The following is a 19,159-nucleotide window of genomic DNA, read 5'->3' as shown; positions in this document are numbered from 1 at the left end:
GGGCGGTTGACAGCCAGTAATGTGGTCCATACAGCCCTACATGACACTGACTGATATCAAAACCATACTTTCCAAATGAGATGTAATTAAAAACTTGGCTAGAGTTCAATTTATAATATTAAAGTGAGGAGGAAGGGCATTTCGGGCGATCGATACTCATGTTCATTTCCTCTAAGAGCTCCACGCAGAACAAGCGTGCAATGGATTTTTCCCTTGAAACAAATGTGGCACAGTATACGACGGAGAAAACAAAAAAACAAAAAAACTTGGTAATAATTACCCATCTTTTACCCCATCATCACCAGGGTAGACAAGCCTGGAGGGAGTGAATCAATAGCCCAATTTGAGCCCAGTCAATAAACAGCAGAGGTGAAATATTATGATGATATAAACATTAGACAACAACATTAGACGCTTCCATTATGACTAACGATTACATCCATAAGGTACAGCTGGAAACGACACATGATGCACAGGCACGGCAACAACATTAAACGAGGAACGCTTTAACGCTGTTAAAACATGCAAGACTAAATCACAGCTAATTGAGACTCATTGGATAACACACAGTTACAGAGGTGAGATTACGGATGGGACGATGACTCATTTAAGATGTCCATGGGATTAAGCAAATATTACCACCCAGCAAAACGCCACAAGACGGATGAGCATGGGAATACACACAGGTGGGCAAGGCATTTGGACTCACCATATTGTTGGCGGCTCGGACCCCTCCACCTCCAAGTAATCGTACTTTTCCTCCGTCTGGAAGTCTGTAAAAATGATGGAGATGGTGTCTCCGGGATCAGCAAGTATGGTCCACGTACAGTCCGCACTATTGTAATATTCACTCGGGAAATTGGGACTCGTAATGATGCCACTTGAACCCCTCAGAGTATCACCACATGTGTCCTCAGCTGTCAACCAAACACGAAAAGACTTGTGTTAGGAATCGGCCTTTAATTTCTAGACATACTTATACAGCAGAAAATGACAGCTGAACCTTTTGGACTAAATCGAGGCCAAGTTTTCGCATTTGTACGCCAAATTGTGTGCGCCAATTCACGTTAAAGGGTTTTTCCAGCCCATTGTTGAGAGCTAAAAATAGCTCTACGGCAAGTTTGTTCAATATTAAGTATGCGAGAGAGAAGCTGTGGTGCTGTTCATTAATCCGGCACACACTAGGCTCACTTCAAGGCTGTCCCATGATTCCTTTTATCATGTTTTAGTGAGGCAGTGGCTCTTCTGAAGCTTTGGCCCTCTCTCGTTTCGTTTTTGTAAATGGTTTCCGTCACAACAAGGCTTTCAGAAAAACAAGGTCCCAGCTGCATTTCCAGATAGACTCAGAGCTCATCTCTGGTCCCGTCTGCTAGTAGGCGTCCAATTAAATTTAAGTGCGATCTTTTTTCAATTTACCAATTGTAAATTTTAGTTTTATCTTTAGAAAATCGAGTTGCAATAGAACTACGTACAGATAAAGACACATGGACTAGTCTGTGCAAACATGATAAATTATATAGAAATAATTTATACAAACAAGCATACACTCATATGTTCGTACAGTCATGGCACCGAGCCATGTGAACGTACATATAGTGTGTACAGAGATGTGTAGAAAGTGATGCTCCCATGTGGAGAATCACTTTTACCTGGGATCAACACATGGTAACAGGTGCAAAAGTTCTTGGCAACAAGAAGAGCTACGTTGAAACAATTACGAAAGACGCATTGACATGTCCGGGAAGGAAGCCATGTCGATGCGCACACACGCATACATTTGCATACTTAAATAGTGAAAATATACGTACACATGACATGCATTCACAGGCAGAAATACTCAAGAGCACATGCACCCGGACAGGATCATTTATCTTCTACGTTTCTGACGGACGTCTTTCGTAAATCAAATATATATATATATGATATAAACTACCCATTTAACACGGCTTTCTGGAATACTCTATTCTGATTGGACAATTGCAGAATTCAGCATTTCGTACAAACACAACTGCCATTATTTTGTGTCTCAATTATTAATTGTAGTGAAAATGATCTTGCCGAAATGTATTATTAATATTACTGTAAGATTGTTACACTATGACTTGCTTTCTTGCATGAAATACTGCAGGAGATGTTTAGGAGAATGTTCAAGCTGCTTTTCGTCCATTCAGTCAAAGTGGATGGGGACTAGAGACAGTCATTCACTTCCATTGGGTGCAAAAGAGCAGCTTGGACATTCTTCTGATTATCTCTTTTTGTGTTCGACGCAAGAAAGTCAGTCATAAAGGTTTGAAATGATGCGTAGTGAATAAATGATGAAAGGAGTGAGGTAAAACGGCTCTCATTGAACATTAACAATCTATAAAGCAAAGAAAAGGTATGACATGGTTCAGAGAATGAACATGTATTAATAAATAGTTTTATACATTTGTGTGGGGTTTCAAATGCAAGCTTGTCCTAAAACATTTCCACACTCTGATGGCTATGGAAAAGCCATGAGACAAAAAACCTGAACTACAGTAATATCAATGCTAATGTCAGTAAATGCGCGCACACACACACACACACACACAACTATTAATGTCACTGAGCATGTGATTGACAGCCTCATAAAAATTCCATTACATAAAAGGAACTCAAGAGACAAAACGGACAAAGGTGTGTTTGGGCAAGTGTGAGAGAGTGAATTTCTCTCCTTTGTTTACAATGAATACGCTGCATCTCACTTAGATACATAAGAAAAAGAAAGAGAGTTTTTTAATGCACGGCTCAAGTATGCAAATGAAGTGTGACTTAATGCTTGTGGGCATGTTTAAAAATATCCTCATCACAGTCAATGTTGAGGTGGACTTTTGGTGTGTTGCAGAGTAGGCGAGCACGTATAAACCCAAAAAATAAAGAAATGTATAATTCAGAAAAAAATTCACTTCAATGATAAAAGAGGAATGCGACAGTGTGTGTTTCAATAAATACCAAAGTAGCTCGGCCTTGACATTTGCATTGTAATGTGCAGCCGCGGACCGAGACTACGATAGATTCCCTCAGGGAAATATTTGTGTCAGTCATTTGTAAATCAATTCGTCATTTTTATAGATCTCTCAGTGTCAAATGTGGAGGAGCTATCACTGCGTTTCATATAAACTGGAATACTATAACTAAAGAACATATAGGGTCAAAAAGAGAAAAGAAAAAGTCTCATTCTGCGGTTGTTCATTGGCAAACAGCCAACGTCGCTTCAAAATCCATATTGTACTGTTAAAGGCACCTTGGATTTAGTTATAAATATGTCAAAATATGGGGTCAAAAGTACAGTTGTGATTTATGCATGGCTGGTTTTTATCCACCGATAAAATAAATAAATAAAATAAAATCTTTTTTCTTCTGCCAATAGCCATGGAATCATGCTGAAATCCTAAAAAAACTGATGTGACAGTTTGACATAAAAGCATGTAATAATTCGACCTTATTACATAAAAATATTTTAAAAACAATGGAAGTTTGTGGAATAATTAATAAAAAAGTAGTTTACCAGGACACATTTTTGGACAAAGCTCAGAAACTCGGCTGAATTATTCAACACCCGAACAATAATACATCGTGTGCTTGCCTTTAAATAAAAATCTTTCCGTTTAAAATCTGAAACATTCAAACTGAAAATGCATGCATGGTGTGGATAATCTGTGGAACGTCAAAAGTTGTGCAGAGAGAAAGATTACAAGTTTCCAGTTATTCCTCTCAGCCACCAGACACGGCTCTGGGACTATGGATTGAGATGCAGGACTGGTATAAAAGCAGATGCTATGATGAGAGACACAGAGACAAACATGTTAGAAAATGATTGTTCAGGCCAGGGGCCCAAGGGATGAGATCCTGACACTCTCCTGTACATCAGCTAAAAGCCAGCCTGACTAGACTATATATGTACTACACACTGCAGTGGACCATTAAGATACACAGAGGGTTCCAAAAAAACTGAGAAGATATAATTCTGAGGAAAATAAATACTTCTGAGACTTTATTTCTCAGAATTGTGAGTTTATATCAGGCAATTCTAAGAAAAAAAGTCAGAATTTGCGAGAGAAAAAAGGTCAGAATTGTGAGATAAAAAAGTCACAATTACCTTTCTTTAATCGAAAACTTTGATTATTTCTGGTTTATATATATAACAAGCTTCCATACAAACTTTGATTATATATATATATATATATATATATATATATATATATATATATATATATAAAAATTAGGGGAGTCAACGTTACTACTTTAATGCATGCGATTAATTCGGAATATGTACAGTATATATCGTTAAAATATAATAGATGTATACTATATGTATATTATAATGCTGATAATATTTATGTATCTAGAATTTGTTTGCATGGATATGTATATGTCGACAAAATATGATACAGTAAAATATAATATATCTTATAATATCTTTTTATATATATATATATATATATACACACACTACTATAAACTTTGTTTAAAATAAAGAAATAAAATTAATAAAATAATAATAAAAAAATATATAAATAAATAAATAAAATAAAATAAAATAAAATAAAATAAAATGCACACTTGTTTTTTTTTTTTTTTTTTTTTTTTGCTTTCTGGTTTCTCCATGTCTTTTGGATTATTATTTCTTCTTAAATGCCATGCCATTCATTGCAGTGTGTCTTGAGTCCATCACCTGGCCAGATTCATTAAATCACGTTCTGTCTCAAAGCCTATTTCTTTCATTTTCTGTTTCCATTGCAAAGGCCTATCTACCCACATATAGTGTTCCTCGGGGGGGAAGGCACCTGTCAGAGACTGGAGGAGGAATCTGAGCTGTATAATCCCTGTGATGTGACAGTCGAGAAGGGTGGAATATGCACAGAGACGCTGGGGGCTTTAGTCTAATCCAGTCCTCCAAATCAACACATTCTGACTGCACAACGCTCAGCTGAAGAGGGCATTTGTATGTGTGTTATTCATGCCTGTTCAATATCAAGTGCAAATTAATTCAAATAGACACATACTGTACTCATATATATTGTACAAGGCATTTTATTGCATAAAAAAGGGGAAATCTATCTATCTATCTATCTATCTATCTATCTATCTATCTATCTATCTATCTATCTATCGTTCTATCGTTCTATCGTTCTATCGTTCTATCTATCTATCTATCTATCTATACTGAACAAAATGATAAACGCAACACTTTTGTTTTTGCCCCAATTTTTCATGAGCTGAACTCAAAGATCTAAGACTTTTTCTATGTACACAAAAGGCCTATTTCTCTCAAATATTGTTCACAAATCTGTCTAAATCTGTGTTAGTGAGCACTTCTCCTTTGCCGAGATAATCCATCCACCTCACAGGTGTGGCGTATCAAGATGCTGATTAGACAGCATGATTATTGCACAGGTGTGCCTTAGGCTGGCCACAATAAAAGGCCACTCTAAAATGTGCAGTTTACTTTAATGTTTAAACATTTGAAATCATCATCATATAATCGCCATACAACCTGATTTGACTTGAAATAAACAAATAAATAAATACATATTGTGTACAGTCCTTTGTGAGAAAGACAGAGATGCCTAAAATATTCCTGAAAATATAAACATTTCAAAACAACATTATGCATAATTTACTTTTTATGTTATTCCACATGCCTGATTATTATTTAAATGATTTTAAATGCTCTGTCCACCCAAACAAATAGTCTGTGTGAACACCTCTGGCCACCGCAAACACTGACAAACAGTCTCATCTGGTCATTCACAGTTCTGAGATTACATCTGTGCTGCATTAGGGCCTCCTCGCCCTCAAATCAATCCATTTTACAGCATCCACACTGACATCTCTGCTGTCCTCCAGAGCCTTCTGTGGTCATACTGTCAAATTTAGTGTTCAAAAATATTCATATTTGTGTTGACGCTTTTTCCTGAGGGCGAGTGACATGATAAACGAGCCGCCGCTGTAAATGTAGTAAGTATGTTTGTGGGAGGGCAAAAGAAATGAAGCCAATGCACTGAAAGATATCTGCAGAGAAATGAGAAAACGTTGGTGTATTCAGGTGTGTTTTCGTCTGCAGGAGTGTGTGGGTCCCTCCGTGTACAGTCTCTGAGGAGATTTTTGAAATGTCAGTCCTGACAACCTCAACAAATGTAGGTATACAAACACATTTTCATGCTTTGGAGCACCCAGGAGGCACAAACCCATTTCAACTTTTTGATCTCGACTGCAGAGAGGAGACTTTGAAATGACCACGATGTAATAATAAATGGTACCCGTGCAGAGCTTTGGGAATATGAAGGCATCTCAATTTGAATCAGTGTACCTGATAACACACTTTCTTTTTTTCTGTATTTGGGTGTTTCTGAAACTTTATGCACTTTTTGGCTCGGTGGAATTTTTGAAAATAAACTTTTAAAACACTTTTTAAAACTCTAATTAGTTTAATATATTCACTTAATATAAATATTAAATTATAGTTTTATTAATATTTTGAATGAGCTTTTATTTTAAGTTTTCATGTTAATTTTAATCTAATTATTAGTAATTTGGTTATGTGGTTTTTGTCATTTTATTGTCATTATTGTCATTATTTTTTTAATATTGCTATTTAGTTTTCTTCTTTTAGAATTAGTTTAGTTTTAGTCATTATTTATTTCCAGTTAGTAATTTTAGTGCTTCAACTTAATTCAGTTTATTGCCAAGAAAATTTTCCAATTTTAATTTAGTTTAAGATTTTTGGCTATTATTTATATTTTGTTTCAGCTTTATTTTAATTAACAGAAATGTTTTTTTCATAGTTTTAGTTTCTGTTAACTACAATAACCCTGCGGCATATGTTTCATAAACTTCAGGCACTTTTATATTCCGAGGGTTGTTTATTATTTACATTAACCAATTTAAAATGTTTTTCCCCCTGTTTTATTAAGACCACCTAAAAAAAATCATATACATATTTGATGATTTAAAAAATAGTGAAATAAACTAACCATTTAATTTTAATAGGCATTTTTTAGGACCAAACCTTGTCTTTTATAAAGACAATGATTTTATATTCATAATGCATATTTTTCATATTTAAAATTTTATATTGAAATGATGGTAAATACTGCTAAAATGTACCAACAATCACATTTAAAAATAAACACTTCATGGTATACCATAAAAAATAACCTGTAGTTCTCATTTCCAGTAGATTTTACAATGACTGATTCTTTTTATGTACAGTGACAGATGATGGCATGACAAAAAAAAACACAGGTGTTTAATACGCATTACCTATCTGGTCCAGGGGATATGAATATGATAGTCGAAGGGCAAGCACTAGGCAAAAAAACGTATATTCGGAACATATACCGTATTAACTATTATAAACAAAAAGTCCCCATGAAATCAAAGTTGAAGTTTTTTTGGCCTTTATTATGAATATGTTAGTCTTACTGTTATCTATAAGCTAGAGTGCTCCAAAACAATGACAAAATTTGCATTTAGAAGATATAAGTGTTAAAAACTTACAGTCTCTCACTTCTGCCAATATGGATCTCTGATTTTGATGACAACACTCTGCACTTCAACTTCTCATCAGATATTCTGTCCAATCAAATGCTCTCTATGATCTGAAGCCCCGCCCCGTACATTATAAATAGATGCTGAAATTGGTCACTTGTTCACACTATTACTATTTTCTATAAGATGAATGGCATATCGTCCACTAGGGACAGGGAATGATTCAGACAGTGTAAATATGCTTTCCATTGAGGCGGATGAAGTCTGGTTTAACGTTAATGTGACGCGAAGCGGCACAATCGGTGCAGATCACAAAACGTATCAGACACATTTGAATTCTACACATAATGCTATACTTTAAAGTGATATGGAGGAGATTAGAAAGAAAAACGGATGAACGCAGCATTAGAAACAGCACTTACGAGTAGAAGAGATTACACCGGAGCCATGCTGCTTTTCAAACTACATTCCCTCAGCATGATTATGTTGACTGTTTTGCTTTAGTAACAAGTTCATATTAAATCAAAAGAGGAATCTATTAGACTGTGGCTGTCATACGCTGTCAAATCTGGCTTTGCAGAGCTCAACGGCTCTGGCCGAGCTGTGATATAAACTAAATGTTATTGGCTATTTTAAAAAAAAGGGGAGGAGCTGCACGATATGCCCCGCCCTGTCTTCCTGTTTCAGTGGAAATTACGTCAACACATTGAAAAATGCAGCACGTTTCAATGCACTTCAATGGGACTTTAAATAATTAAATGATGACCGTCCCCTATTCAAACTTTTTAGATTGACACACGAAATGTGACACGCACACACACACACTTGGTCAGTTAGCCTTTCCTGGTTAAATCAACTGTGTCCCGTGGCCCTATACTGTATGACACAAGCAACAATGAATGTCCATTCAAATCACAATCAGCGTAACAGAGAGAAGCTTCTGAGGGCATTGATATCACAGGGTCTGCCCCGGATAAATCATCTGCTCTCGAGCTGTTTGATTCATCACTGCTCTTCTGGAGGATGTGGACTCTGATCGCAACAACAGGCCATGTCAAAACAAAGCCTGAGATATCACGAAACCATCAAGTGTTATGATATCAGAGCCCACTCGGGCACCAGCACATATACTGTGTGGGTGTGAATCATAACTAACATATTTCAACTTTCTTACTTTTTGTTATATGAAGGTCACATTAAAATGTTGAAACTTTTTTACCATGGTGGTGAGCTCCTGGTTGACATTGTATAGTGTTTTTTTCTCAGCTTTGCTTCTCTCATTGTGTACATTGTAGTTGTATTCAATAACACTGATTATGTGTTCATGCTGGTTACAAATGCAGCCCAAATCTATTCTCTAGCCTGAATTTAGAGAAGCCTTCTGGGTTTTTGTAAGCAAAACAACTGGGGTCAAAATGTGCAGTTTGTCTCTGGATAAATGTGAAAACCAAATTAGCAAAAAATATATTCTGGAGATCAGCTTCTGCTGTGCCGAGTCAGAGGAAACCGCTGACTCATCATCGCAGAATAATTCCTAAATAGAGAAATGACTGAGCTCAGCAGAGCAGCTGTGGGTTTCGGGCCAGTCGCCGGATTTACAAAAGATCATCGGCACTTCAATCACGCCGTCGAGAAGCTGCTGAAATGGCCTTGTGCTAATCAACAGCGCATGCTAGTGTAAAACTATAATCTTATGATCAATTTAAGCATAATCCTCAGGCGTGTTCTGCGAGTAGTGGCGCTTCGGAGGAAGAGGTTGTCACTCATCTCGGCTCTTACACCCACACAGACTCAGGCCTGTATTAATTCACTACACTTAATGTGTGACTGAGCTAAGCATTCAGAGTAATTAGAGCTCGCACTGTTGTGCACATTTACTCTCAGGGAGGAAGGTCTTTTAGCTCAAAGGTGTCCTACACACATCTGGACAGCATACTGTCTGATAAATCATTGGTACCCTCCCAATTCTAGACATTTTTAAAGGTCCCATGGCATGGATTATTTTATTATGTTATAATGTTTCCTGGGGTGCCCTTATATATGTTTTTTAGATCAAAAATTGTCATGTAGAAATAAAAGGCATTTTTCCTAGCCTGATTTTAGCCTCTGATTTGAACGCTCTGTTTGAAGGGGCGTGTCTGCTGTGAGACTTCAGTGTTAACGCCCTCTGCTGTGATTGGCTGCTGTGAGACTTCAGTGTAAACGCCCTCTGCTGTGATTGGCTGCTGTGAGACTTCAGTGTAAATGCCCTCTGCTGTGATTGGCTGCTGTGAGACTTCAGTGTAAACACCCACTGCTGTGATTGGCTGCTGCGAGACTTATGTGTAAACGCCCTCTGCTGTGATTGGCTGCTGTGAGACCTCAGTGTAAACGCCCACTGCTGTGATTGGCTGCTGCGAGACTTAAGTGGAAATGCCCTCTGCTGTGATTGGCTGCTGTGAGACCTCAGTGTAAACGCCCACTGCTGTGATTGGCTGCTGTGAGACTTCAGTGTAAATGCCCTCTGCTGTGATTGGCTGCTGTGAGACTTCAGTGTAAACGCCCTCTGCTGTGATTGGCTGCTGTGAGACTTCAGTGTAAATGCCCTCTGCTGTGATTGGCTGCTGTGAGACTTCAGTGTAAACACCCACTGCTGTGATTGCTTAAGTGTAAACGCCCTCTGCTGTGATTGGCTGCTGTGAGACTTCAGTGTAAACACCCACTGCTGTGATTGGCTGCTGTGAGACTTCAGTGTAAACGGCCACTGTTGTGATTGGCTGACATGCTTGCATATGAAATAGCTAGCATTACATGTGGAACTCTCTCGAAAACTTTTACTATTACAGCTATTATACGTTTTTACTATTACAGCTATCGAGATTAACGAATCGTGAGAAGTTTTTAAATTATTTAGATCTATTCCCATCACAAAAAAGGTTGCAGTGATGAGCATTGAGCAGATAACTAATGATTTCACCAATGCAAACATGAGGTAAGTACAGTAAGAGCTTCGATGTGCACCGTAACAGCGTCATTGATTTCATAACGACTTTTGGCAAGTGTCCAGATAAACTCGCACTGTGTGATTGACAGCTTGGGCGATTGGAAAGGGATTGTTCTTTGATCACTTTCTGTATATATTTTAATCACAGATTAAATAAGATTATTTTCATCCTACTAAGAGAAGCGGCGTGAAATTGATCGTTTAGTCACTGGCTTGATTTACTGATGCATAAACAGTTTTGAACGATTTTGAGAGAAGGTTTATCGGTCTTCAAAAAGGTTTCAAAACATGTAGAAGTGTCATAAGAGTGGTCCAAATGTGTTGTGTGCTATTTTCCCCAAGACCTATGAAGCCATACAATAGATTTGTGTGAGAAACAGAGCAAAATTTAAGGCATCTGTCCTTGCACTGCCATGATCTGAACGAATCATTCAGACCAGTTTTGGGAACTGGATCAACTGATTCATTACAAAGATTCAACTGAAAAGAAAGATTTATTCATGAAACTGATATCTCATGAACATGGCAGGGCCAAATGTCAAAATTGATGTGAAATCAAACATTTGGATAAACAAATCTGCTAAATGAATAATGTAAATGATCTAGTTCATAAAATCTGTCTAAACGATTCATTCAGCTCACTGAGTCTGGTCACAGCGGTTAACATCTCAGTAGAGGGAAAAATCCTTCATTAATAATGACTTAAATTTCAAGTTTGTTCCTCAAACAAAGTTCCTCAAACATCATACGACTTCAGAAGACTTTGAATAAAAGCCACAAGTGAATCACGTACTGTATGATACTTTAGCATCCTTTGTAATTCCACATTCAACACTGCATTGAAAAGAACAACCAGTTTACAATTATTTTTGCATTTCACAGAAAAAAGTAAGTCAGACAGGTTTAAAAAAACGAAACAAAACATGACTACGTGTAAATCAACATAATTTCTGGGTGAACTATTCCTTAAAGCAGATCCCTCACTTTATTCGTTTTCCTAACCAGGAAGTAACCGTGATTCAATGCTGGAAAGCTTTAACCCTTCTTCAATCCGAAAACACTGGAAATCCTGATCCTGCTACAACAGCTGTTAATTAGCAGACTTAATTACAAGCTTAGCCCTGTCTGACAGGAATGTGATCCAGCCAGCACTCAAGTAATTAAACGATACAGCAACGATTCACCGGTGCCTCCTGGACTGTGGAGAGAAGCCAATGTTAAAAGAACCCTTTCTGGAAGCTTTGCATTTAGTCTGTTCATTATTCTCTCACAGAGCAGTGAAGGAATGACATATTTGGAGAATTTTTGATTTAAATAATAATACGGCTTGGATTCTGATAGTGAAACAATTCTAAAATGCAGCTCATTGTTTGAAAGTGAAGTAGGCCTATTTCAAAATGACCGGCTATTAAATTGCCTGTTGCTGTTAAGGTCAGTCTATAAAATTATATGACGGCTTTTGATGTCTATAGCGATGGACTCAGTATCTAATGTCATTGTCATCCAGTTGGGGACCACATTATAAGTCTATTTCCCAATACTAAGCCACAGCCATCTAAGAATGGAAACTAAATTGATTGGGTAATCCATCACGGCCCATTTAACGGCTAACTGGCCACATTCGCTCATTATGACTGCAGATTCAATGGTTTTTAGTCAAATAATGTTCCTCATTTCCGCAAACCGAGTCGAATGAATCTCTGAAAAGAGTTGCAGCAATTCGATATACATTTTTGATGACAATAAAAAGAAAAAATATAGAAAATCTTTCTCTGCTCATGAATCAGTTTCAACATCAACTTTTTTTCCACAATAAAGAACCTTTTGTGCAATGAAAGGTCCCATGGATCTTAAAGGTTCTTAATGGAATAATTATGGAAACTTGTTTCCGCCACAGAATAAAACATTTTAAAAGATAACTGCGACTTTTTATCTCACAATTGCGAGTTTACATCTCGCAATTCTGACTTTATGTCATGCAATTCTGACTTTATAACTCGCAATAGTGAGTTTATATCACACAATTCTGAGACGAAAAAGTCTTCCTATTGTTTCCAATTACATCTTCCAATTGAGTGTTATTGTAATGGTCACCAGCTGGAGTGCCCTTAAGAGCCACCAGAGGGCAGTCCACATCAGACTATTGTCATTCCCTCATAAACTACATTTTCCCATAACTCACTGCCCGGACTCATCATTCCTGACTGCATCCACCTGTGTCTCATTACCTTGCCTATTTAAACCATCGGAGCGTCCCAATTCGCATACTATCCGTCCTAAATAGTATTCGAAAATAGAATTAGTACATCCAAATTGTAGTTTGTTGAAATGAGTGTTCCAAAAATACCCGGATGGTCTACTATTTCCAGTCAGAATCCGAAGTGCAGATCGATGCGCACTCGAGTTGGACGAAGATTGCGCGTTGGATGAGGAAATAACACACTGTGTTGGACAAGGATTCGGTTAGAACTACAAACAAACTACAGTCATGGAGGACGCGTGAGTCCGGCGGTTATGTAGAGAGGTTTAGATAAAGGGGTTTGAGTGATTAATTATCAGTATCTAACCTGACGAAAATGTATTTATTCAATGTTGTCTACATTATATTGCATCTGCAGCAGCATTGTGAACTTTTGTAAAGATACGTTTAGCCATTAACTTTTAAATGCATCATTATATTCAAATTGCAAACACATGAGGAGAGTCTCCACATGAAAGACCCATGACTGGCAGATGAACGTGCAACTACATTTCTCTCCGAAACGATAGGAAATTAAATTAGATTGAATGGAGGATTTTAACTGTTACGAGATGATTGACAGGGCAGTTTACGTGACAGGATGCACGCGACAGATCTGTCCGTTAAGATGACGAAGTAAGATGTCCCAAAGCTTGCCTACTCTTTTGCTACACACTCAAAAGTATGTACTTTTTCTTCACAAAAAGAGTACATACTTTTAGGGCATAGTATAAGTAGGCGAATTGGGACGCAGCACATGTACACTCATTAATTCCCTGCGAAGTCTTATATGTTGTTGCGCTGCATTTCTGAGCATTTCTCTGGTTCCGTATATTCGGATTTTGGACTCTCTGCCTGCCTTTGGATTACACGTTTGCCTTGTTCCCAACCTTGTGTGTTTTGTTTGTTTGGACTGGCTTCCTGTGTTTTGACTTGTTGCCAGTACATTGAATTACGTGTCTGGATTGCCCCATTATCAAAGGGATGGTTCAGAGTAATTTCAACCTAGGGTCCTTTGCACCATGACCTCGAGCCAAGTCAGAATTGCAAGTTTATTTCTTGCAATTGCGAGCTTATATCACGCAATTCTGAGATAAAAAGTCATAATTGTGAGATATAAACTCACAATTGTCAGATAAAAGATAAAAAGAGATAAATTTGCAATTACCTTTTTAATTTTTTATTCTGTGGCGGAAACAAGCTTCCATAAATAATAGATGCCAATAAAGAACCTTTATTTTGAAGAGTGTGAGTGTCATTCCTTGAAACTACTTACTGGAAAATCCCACAAATATGGTTTCATAACCTAATGATGCCTAACCAGCCATTCATCCCGCATTGATCCCACACATCGGCTGAGATATCGGCGGATGCAGGTCGGACCATTGAAAGGTTGACTTGGAGGGTAATGAGGCACAAGGAAACGGGGGCAGCCAAGAATTCTCATTCCCCGAAAGACACATGATAGATAGTTGCAAGTGGATGTTCCACACACAGGACCTTGAGTTTGACACAAAGCTTCTTTGACCCCATTAGATCACTGCTTGTTAGTCTTCAGCCACTCGCACACACACACACACACAATGGCTACAAACATGAGATTATACTTAAGCAATCACACAAGCAAGAATGCAAAGCACAAGGCTGCAAGCCATTGGAATAATGAACATTTGGCCAACTACTTGGGATGGGAAAGGATTTCTCCTATTCTGAAAGTGATAAAAGCTAAAGATATGAACCACATATAACAACCTGAGAAAAAACTGGTTATTAAATCAAATATTAAGCAGCACATATTAAGCTGTTTCCAACACTGATAATAAATCAACATATTAGAATGATTTATGAAGGATCATGTGACATTGAAAACTGGAGTAATAGGTGATGAAAATTCAGCTTTGCATCACATAAATAAAGTTATATTTTAAAGTATATTAAAATAGAAACCCATTATTTCAAATTGTAATAATATTTCATAATAATATTTTTTTGATTAAAAAAAATGCAGGCTTGATGAGCATAAGAGACTTCTTCCAAAAACATTAAACACACACACACACACACACACACACACACACACACATATATATAAATATATACACTGAACAAAATTATAAACGCAACGCTTTTGTTTTTGCCCCCATTTTTCATGAGCTGACCTCAAAGATCTAAGACTTTTTCTATGTACACAAAAGGCCTATTTCTCTCACATATTGTTCACAAATCTGTCTAAATCTGTGTTAGTGAGCACTTCTCCTTTGCCGAGATAATCCATCCACCTCACAGGTGTGGCACATCAAGATGCTGATTAGGCAGCATGAATATTGCACAGGTGTGCCTTAGGCTGGCCACAATAAAAGACCACTCTAAAATGTGCATATATATATAGTAAAAAAAAAAAAATGCTATTTTCACTCTTATGTTTTAAACCAAATCCCAGAAAGCTTCTAAAAAGCATTTTTGTGCCTCAATGTACTGCAAGGGGCCGCTCACTCACTGACCGGAGAGAACAAGTGGGAGTCAGTTAAGGTCAATCAAATGAATCATTGCCAGTGAAGTGCATTGCTTCAAATGTGTCCACAAACGAACCTCTCTCTACTGAAGGACTCTCTCTCAGGCCAGTCTTGCTCCCACTGCCATGGAGAGTCACCTTCAGCCTCTCAGCCTTCTCCAAGCTCTATGAATCAGTGCAAATTACATATGCATGCTGTTGATTCTGTACCGCTGCTTGATAATCCTGTTATTTGAGTGCCCTTGATGTGAGGGTATTGACAAATGTAAAGCTTGTTATTGGCTTTCAGATTGTTCTCCTCCTCTCTCATTCCCTCTCGTTCCACCTGCGACTCTTTGTTTGTACTGATACTTTGCTTCCTTGGTGAATGCCGGAATGCAACCTTGTAAAACTAATTTGAGACTTTTATGAGATTTATCAAACTCCAATCTTTGTTTGTGCCAGTAGTCATCACAGCTTGTGTATCAGTCCAAATATGCATTAGAGTAATGGTGTAGATAAGTTAGAGATAACCGGAGCTCTTGATGAGGGTGTGATGCAAAGGTGTGTGTTTGTGTACGAGTTTCCTTAGCTGTACTTTATGGTCAAATATGTCCCCATAAGTGAGACAAATAAAACAATACCTTTCTTTGGGGACATTTGGGATATCCTAGTTTGACAAAAATGTTACATACTAAAAAATATTAGATAATAATAATAAAATTGTTTATTCTTAGCAATAATAGTTGCTAAGATAATATATTACCCTTAAAATGTTTGAGTTCAGTAAGATTTTTCATGTTTTTGAAAATTTTCATTTTGAAATTATATGATCAAAAATACAGTAAAAACTGTTATACTAACTGTTAACTATTTCAATATATTGTAAAATGTAATTTATTCCTGTGATCAAAGCTGAATTTCCAGCATCATTACTCCAGTCTTACTTTGGGATACATTTCCAAAATGCATGCGCGCACACACACACACACACACACACACACACACACACACACACACACACACACACACACACACAAGCGTGCATGCACATACGCACACAAACACGCGAGAGAGAGAGAGAGAGAGAGAGAGAGAGAGAGAGAGAGAGAGAGAGAGAGAGAGAGAGAGAGAGAGAGAGAGAGAGAGAGAGAGAGAGAGAGAGAGAGAGAGAGAGAGAGAGAGAGAGATTTTTTGATTTTTCAAAAAACATTTATTACAAAAATATTTAACAATTTTAAAAACTTTCAAATGTAAATGTTTATAGAAAATATGAAAAATCAATTTCACTGTCCATAACGGAACACAATGCCCCTCTATGGCACCATATCTTTTCAAACGCTTCTAGACAATTAGTAGCTTTATAAAAATAAAAATCAATTAGCAGTCTAGCTTTGATCATGGCTCTAAACATCATCACAACATCATAATCACCTTTTTGTTCAATTTTCCTCTTTCTGCTAACATATACTGCCATTTTTGCCTTGCCTACAATAAAATTAATCAATTGGCATTCATCTTGTCTTCTTCTGGTATATTTAAAACCAAAAATAAAAACTGTTACAGTAAAATTCTCATCAAAACGAATGAAAATATCCTTCAACAAGTCAAATAAAGGCTTAAGTCTTGAGCAGTGCATAAACATGTGAAAAACTGTTTCTCTTTGAGAACAAAAAGGGCACTCTTGATTAACATTTGGATTTAAAATAGAAATAAAAGAATTAACAGCAATTATACCATGTACAATTCTCCATTGTAAGTCTCCAATTCTTTTTGTTAATGGTGGCTTATAAAGTGCCCTCCACTCTGGTTTTACATTTTCATGAACTTCAAGAATAGTGCGCCAAGGTGAATCAACTCTTTCATGCAACCCTTTTTTGTTGAAAACTTTTACACAAGCATTGTAAAAAACTTTTCCCCCAACTTTATATAAATCCATATCGGATACATTTTCCAAAAAAACTCCAGAATTTTCCCCTATATTTGGGGACAAAAAACACTTTGGAAAAGCATCTTTATCGCTAGGCAGAAGTTTCTTAGCAAAACAGTTTCCAAGCATGTTCAACTCTTTCGCTGTAAATACAGACTGCAAATTCTGAAGAAATCTTTCAACAATTCGAACTGATTTAATACCTAATAAGGCAGCCACATTTTCCACATTTTTAAAACAGGGACCAGTCACATTAATTAAACGCCCCAGTGTTACAATTTTGGATTTAATAAGAGCACCATTTGATAGTCCACATGCATGTGAGATATCCAGACGAGCACCATAAATCATGGGTTCTTCGAGTAACCAAAAAAGAGAATCTGTCTCAGTTCTTTTCACTTTAAAAAGGTCCCAAACTTTAAACAGATTTCTATAAAAAACAGGAAGCTCCGTTGTACTGATTCTCTTTGGATCCATCAAAAATAAATTTTCGCTTAAACAGAGTTCATCAACGGACTGAAGTATAACACAGGCCACTGACTTCCAGGCCATGTTCTCTGAGCTGGTAAGCAAGCGTTGTATAAATTGTAGCCGAAAGGCCGCAGTCCTGCTTTGTACATGTATGAGTCCTTGACCCCCTTCTTCTTTTTTTAAATACAAGATATTGTGCGGTATCCAGTGTAACTTGTCCCAAAAAAAGTCCAATAAAACAGACTGGATCTTTGCAAGTAAATAAGCTGGTGGGTCAATGCAGGCCATCCGGTGCCACAAAGAGGAAGCCACCAAATTATTAATCACCAAAGTACGTCCTCTGTATGATAAATTTGGTACAAGCCATTTCCATTTTTCAAGTCGGCTCTTAAGCTTTTCAACAGTTCCGATCCAGTTTTTTTGAGATACTGTTTCATTTCCTAAAAAAACTCCCAAGTATCTCAAACCATCTCTTGTCCAGCATAGACCTCCTGGAAGATTTGGTAGTGCTCTACATTTCCACTCTCCCATCAAAACTGCCTCACTTTTATTCCAATTAATTCTTGCAGATGAAATTGATCCAAAATCTTTTAGTGTCTCAAGTAATACATCAACATCACTTTGTTTATTAATCATCACCACTACATCATCTGCATATGCAGACAGACACAGAGGAATCTTACAATTCTGTAGAGACACTCCTTCTAGAACTCTCCTTAAAACACTTAAAAGTGGTTCTATTGCAAGTGTGTATAATAACCCTGAGAGTGAACAGCCTTGTCGTACTCCTCGACCCACTTTGAAAGGAGCACATAAGCCACCATTAATCTTCAGAATACTCTCAATATCACAATATAGGATTTTAACATAAGATAAAAAATCTGAGTTAAAACCAAAAGCCTGAAGCGTCTTCCACAAATAGTTGTGTTCGACGCGATCAAATGCTTTTTCTTGATCTAAGGAAATCAAGCCTATGTCAAGACCAAACATTTTAGTTACATCAAACAAATCTCTGATTAAATGAATGTTGTCAAAAATTGACCTACCAGGCACACAATATGACTGGTCAGGATGAATGACTTCATCTAAAAACTCACCCAAACGGGTAGCTAGTACTTTAGATAACAGTTTATAATCACAACACAATAAGGACACGGGTCTCCAATTTTTAATATCACTTAAATTACCTTTCTTAGGCAAAAGGGTCAAGACCGCTCTTCTACAACTTATTGGCAATCGTCCTTTTGTTAAACTGTCATTAAGAACTAATAACAAATCTTCTCCTATAACAGACCAAAAACTTTTGTAAAACTCAATCGGGATTCCATCTAATCCAGGAACTTTACCATTGTCCATACTTTGAAGAGCTTTAAACAATTCTTCCAGGCCAATAGGCTTTGAAAGTGCTATATTTGCTTTTTTTGACATTTTTGGTAATTGTCCAAAAAAAGCCTTCTCTAAGTCTTTATCTTCTTTATATTCAGACTTGTAAAGTTTTTCATAAAAACGAACTGCTCTTTCTCTTATTTC

The 19,159-nt window shown here is 37.1% G+C and overlaps 1 protein-coding gene across 5 annotated transcripts in view; it reads right to left on the bottom strand.

Annotated features, from left to right (window-relative positions):
- Nucleotides 1-19,159, bottom strand: part of csmd3b (CUB and Sushi multiple domains 3b) — a 457,418-nt gene that overhangs the window by 271,383 nt on the left and 166,876 nt on the right. For 4 of the 5 annotated variants that reach the window (XM_079879070.1, XM_079879071.1, XM_079879072.1 and 1 more), the window contains exon 5: nucleotides 710-917. In XM_079879070.1, coding sequence (XP_079735196.1) covers nucleotides 710-917 — 208 coding nt within the window. The remainder of the gene's footprint in view (nucleotides 1-709; nucleotides 918-19,159) is intronic. The other variant, XM_079879073.1, reaches the window with a different exon arrangement.

The sequence above is a fragment of the Squalius cephalus genome, assembly GCF_949319135.1.
Source record: "Squalius cephalus genome assembly, chromosome: 8".
Classification (NCBI taxonomy): domain Eukaryota; kingdom Metazoa; phylum Chordata; class Actinopteri; order Cypriniformes; family Leuciscidae; genus Squalius; species Squalius cephalus.
Note: the sequence above shows the minus strand (reverse complement) of the source record. Positions and strands in the feature narration are given on the sequence as shown.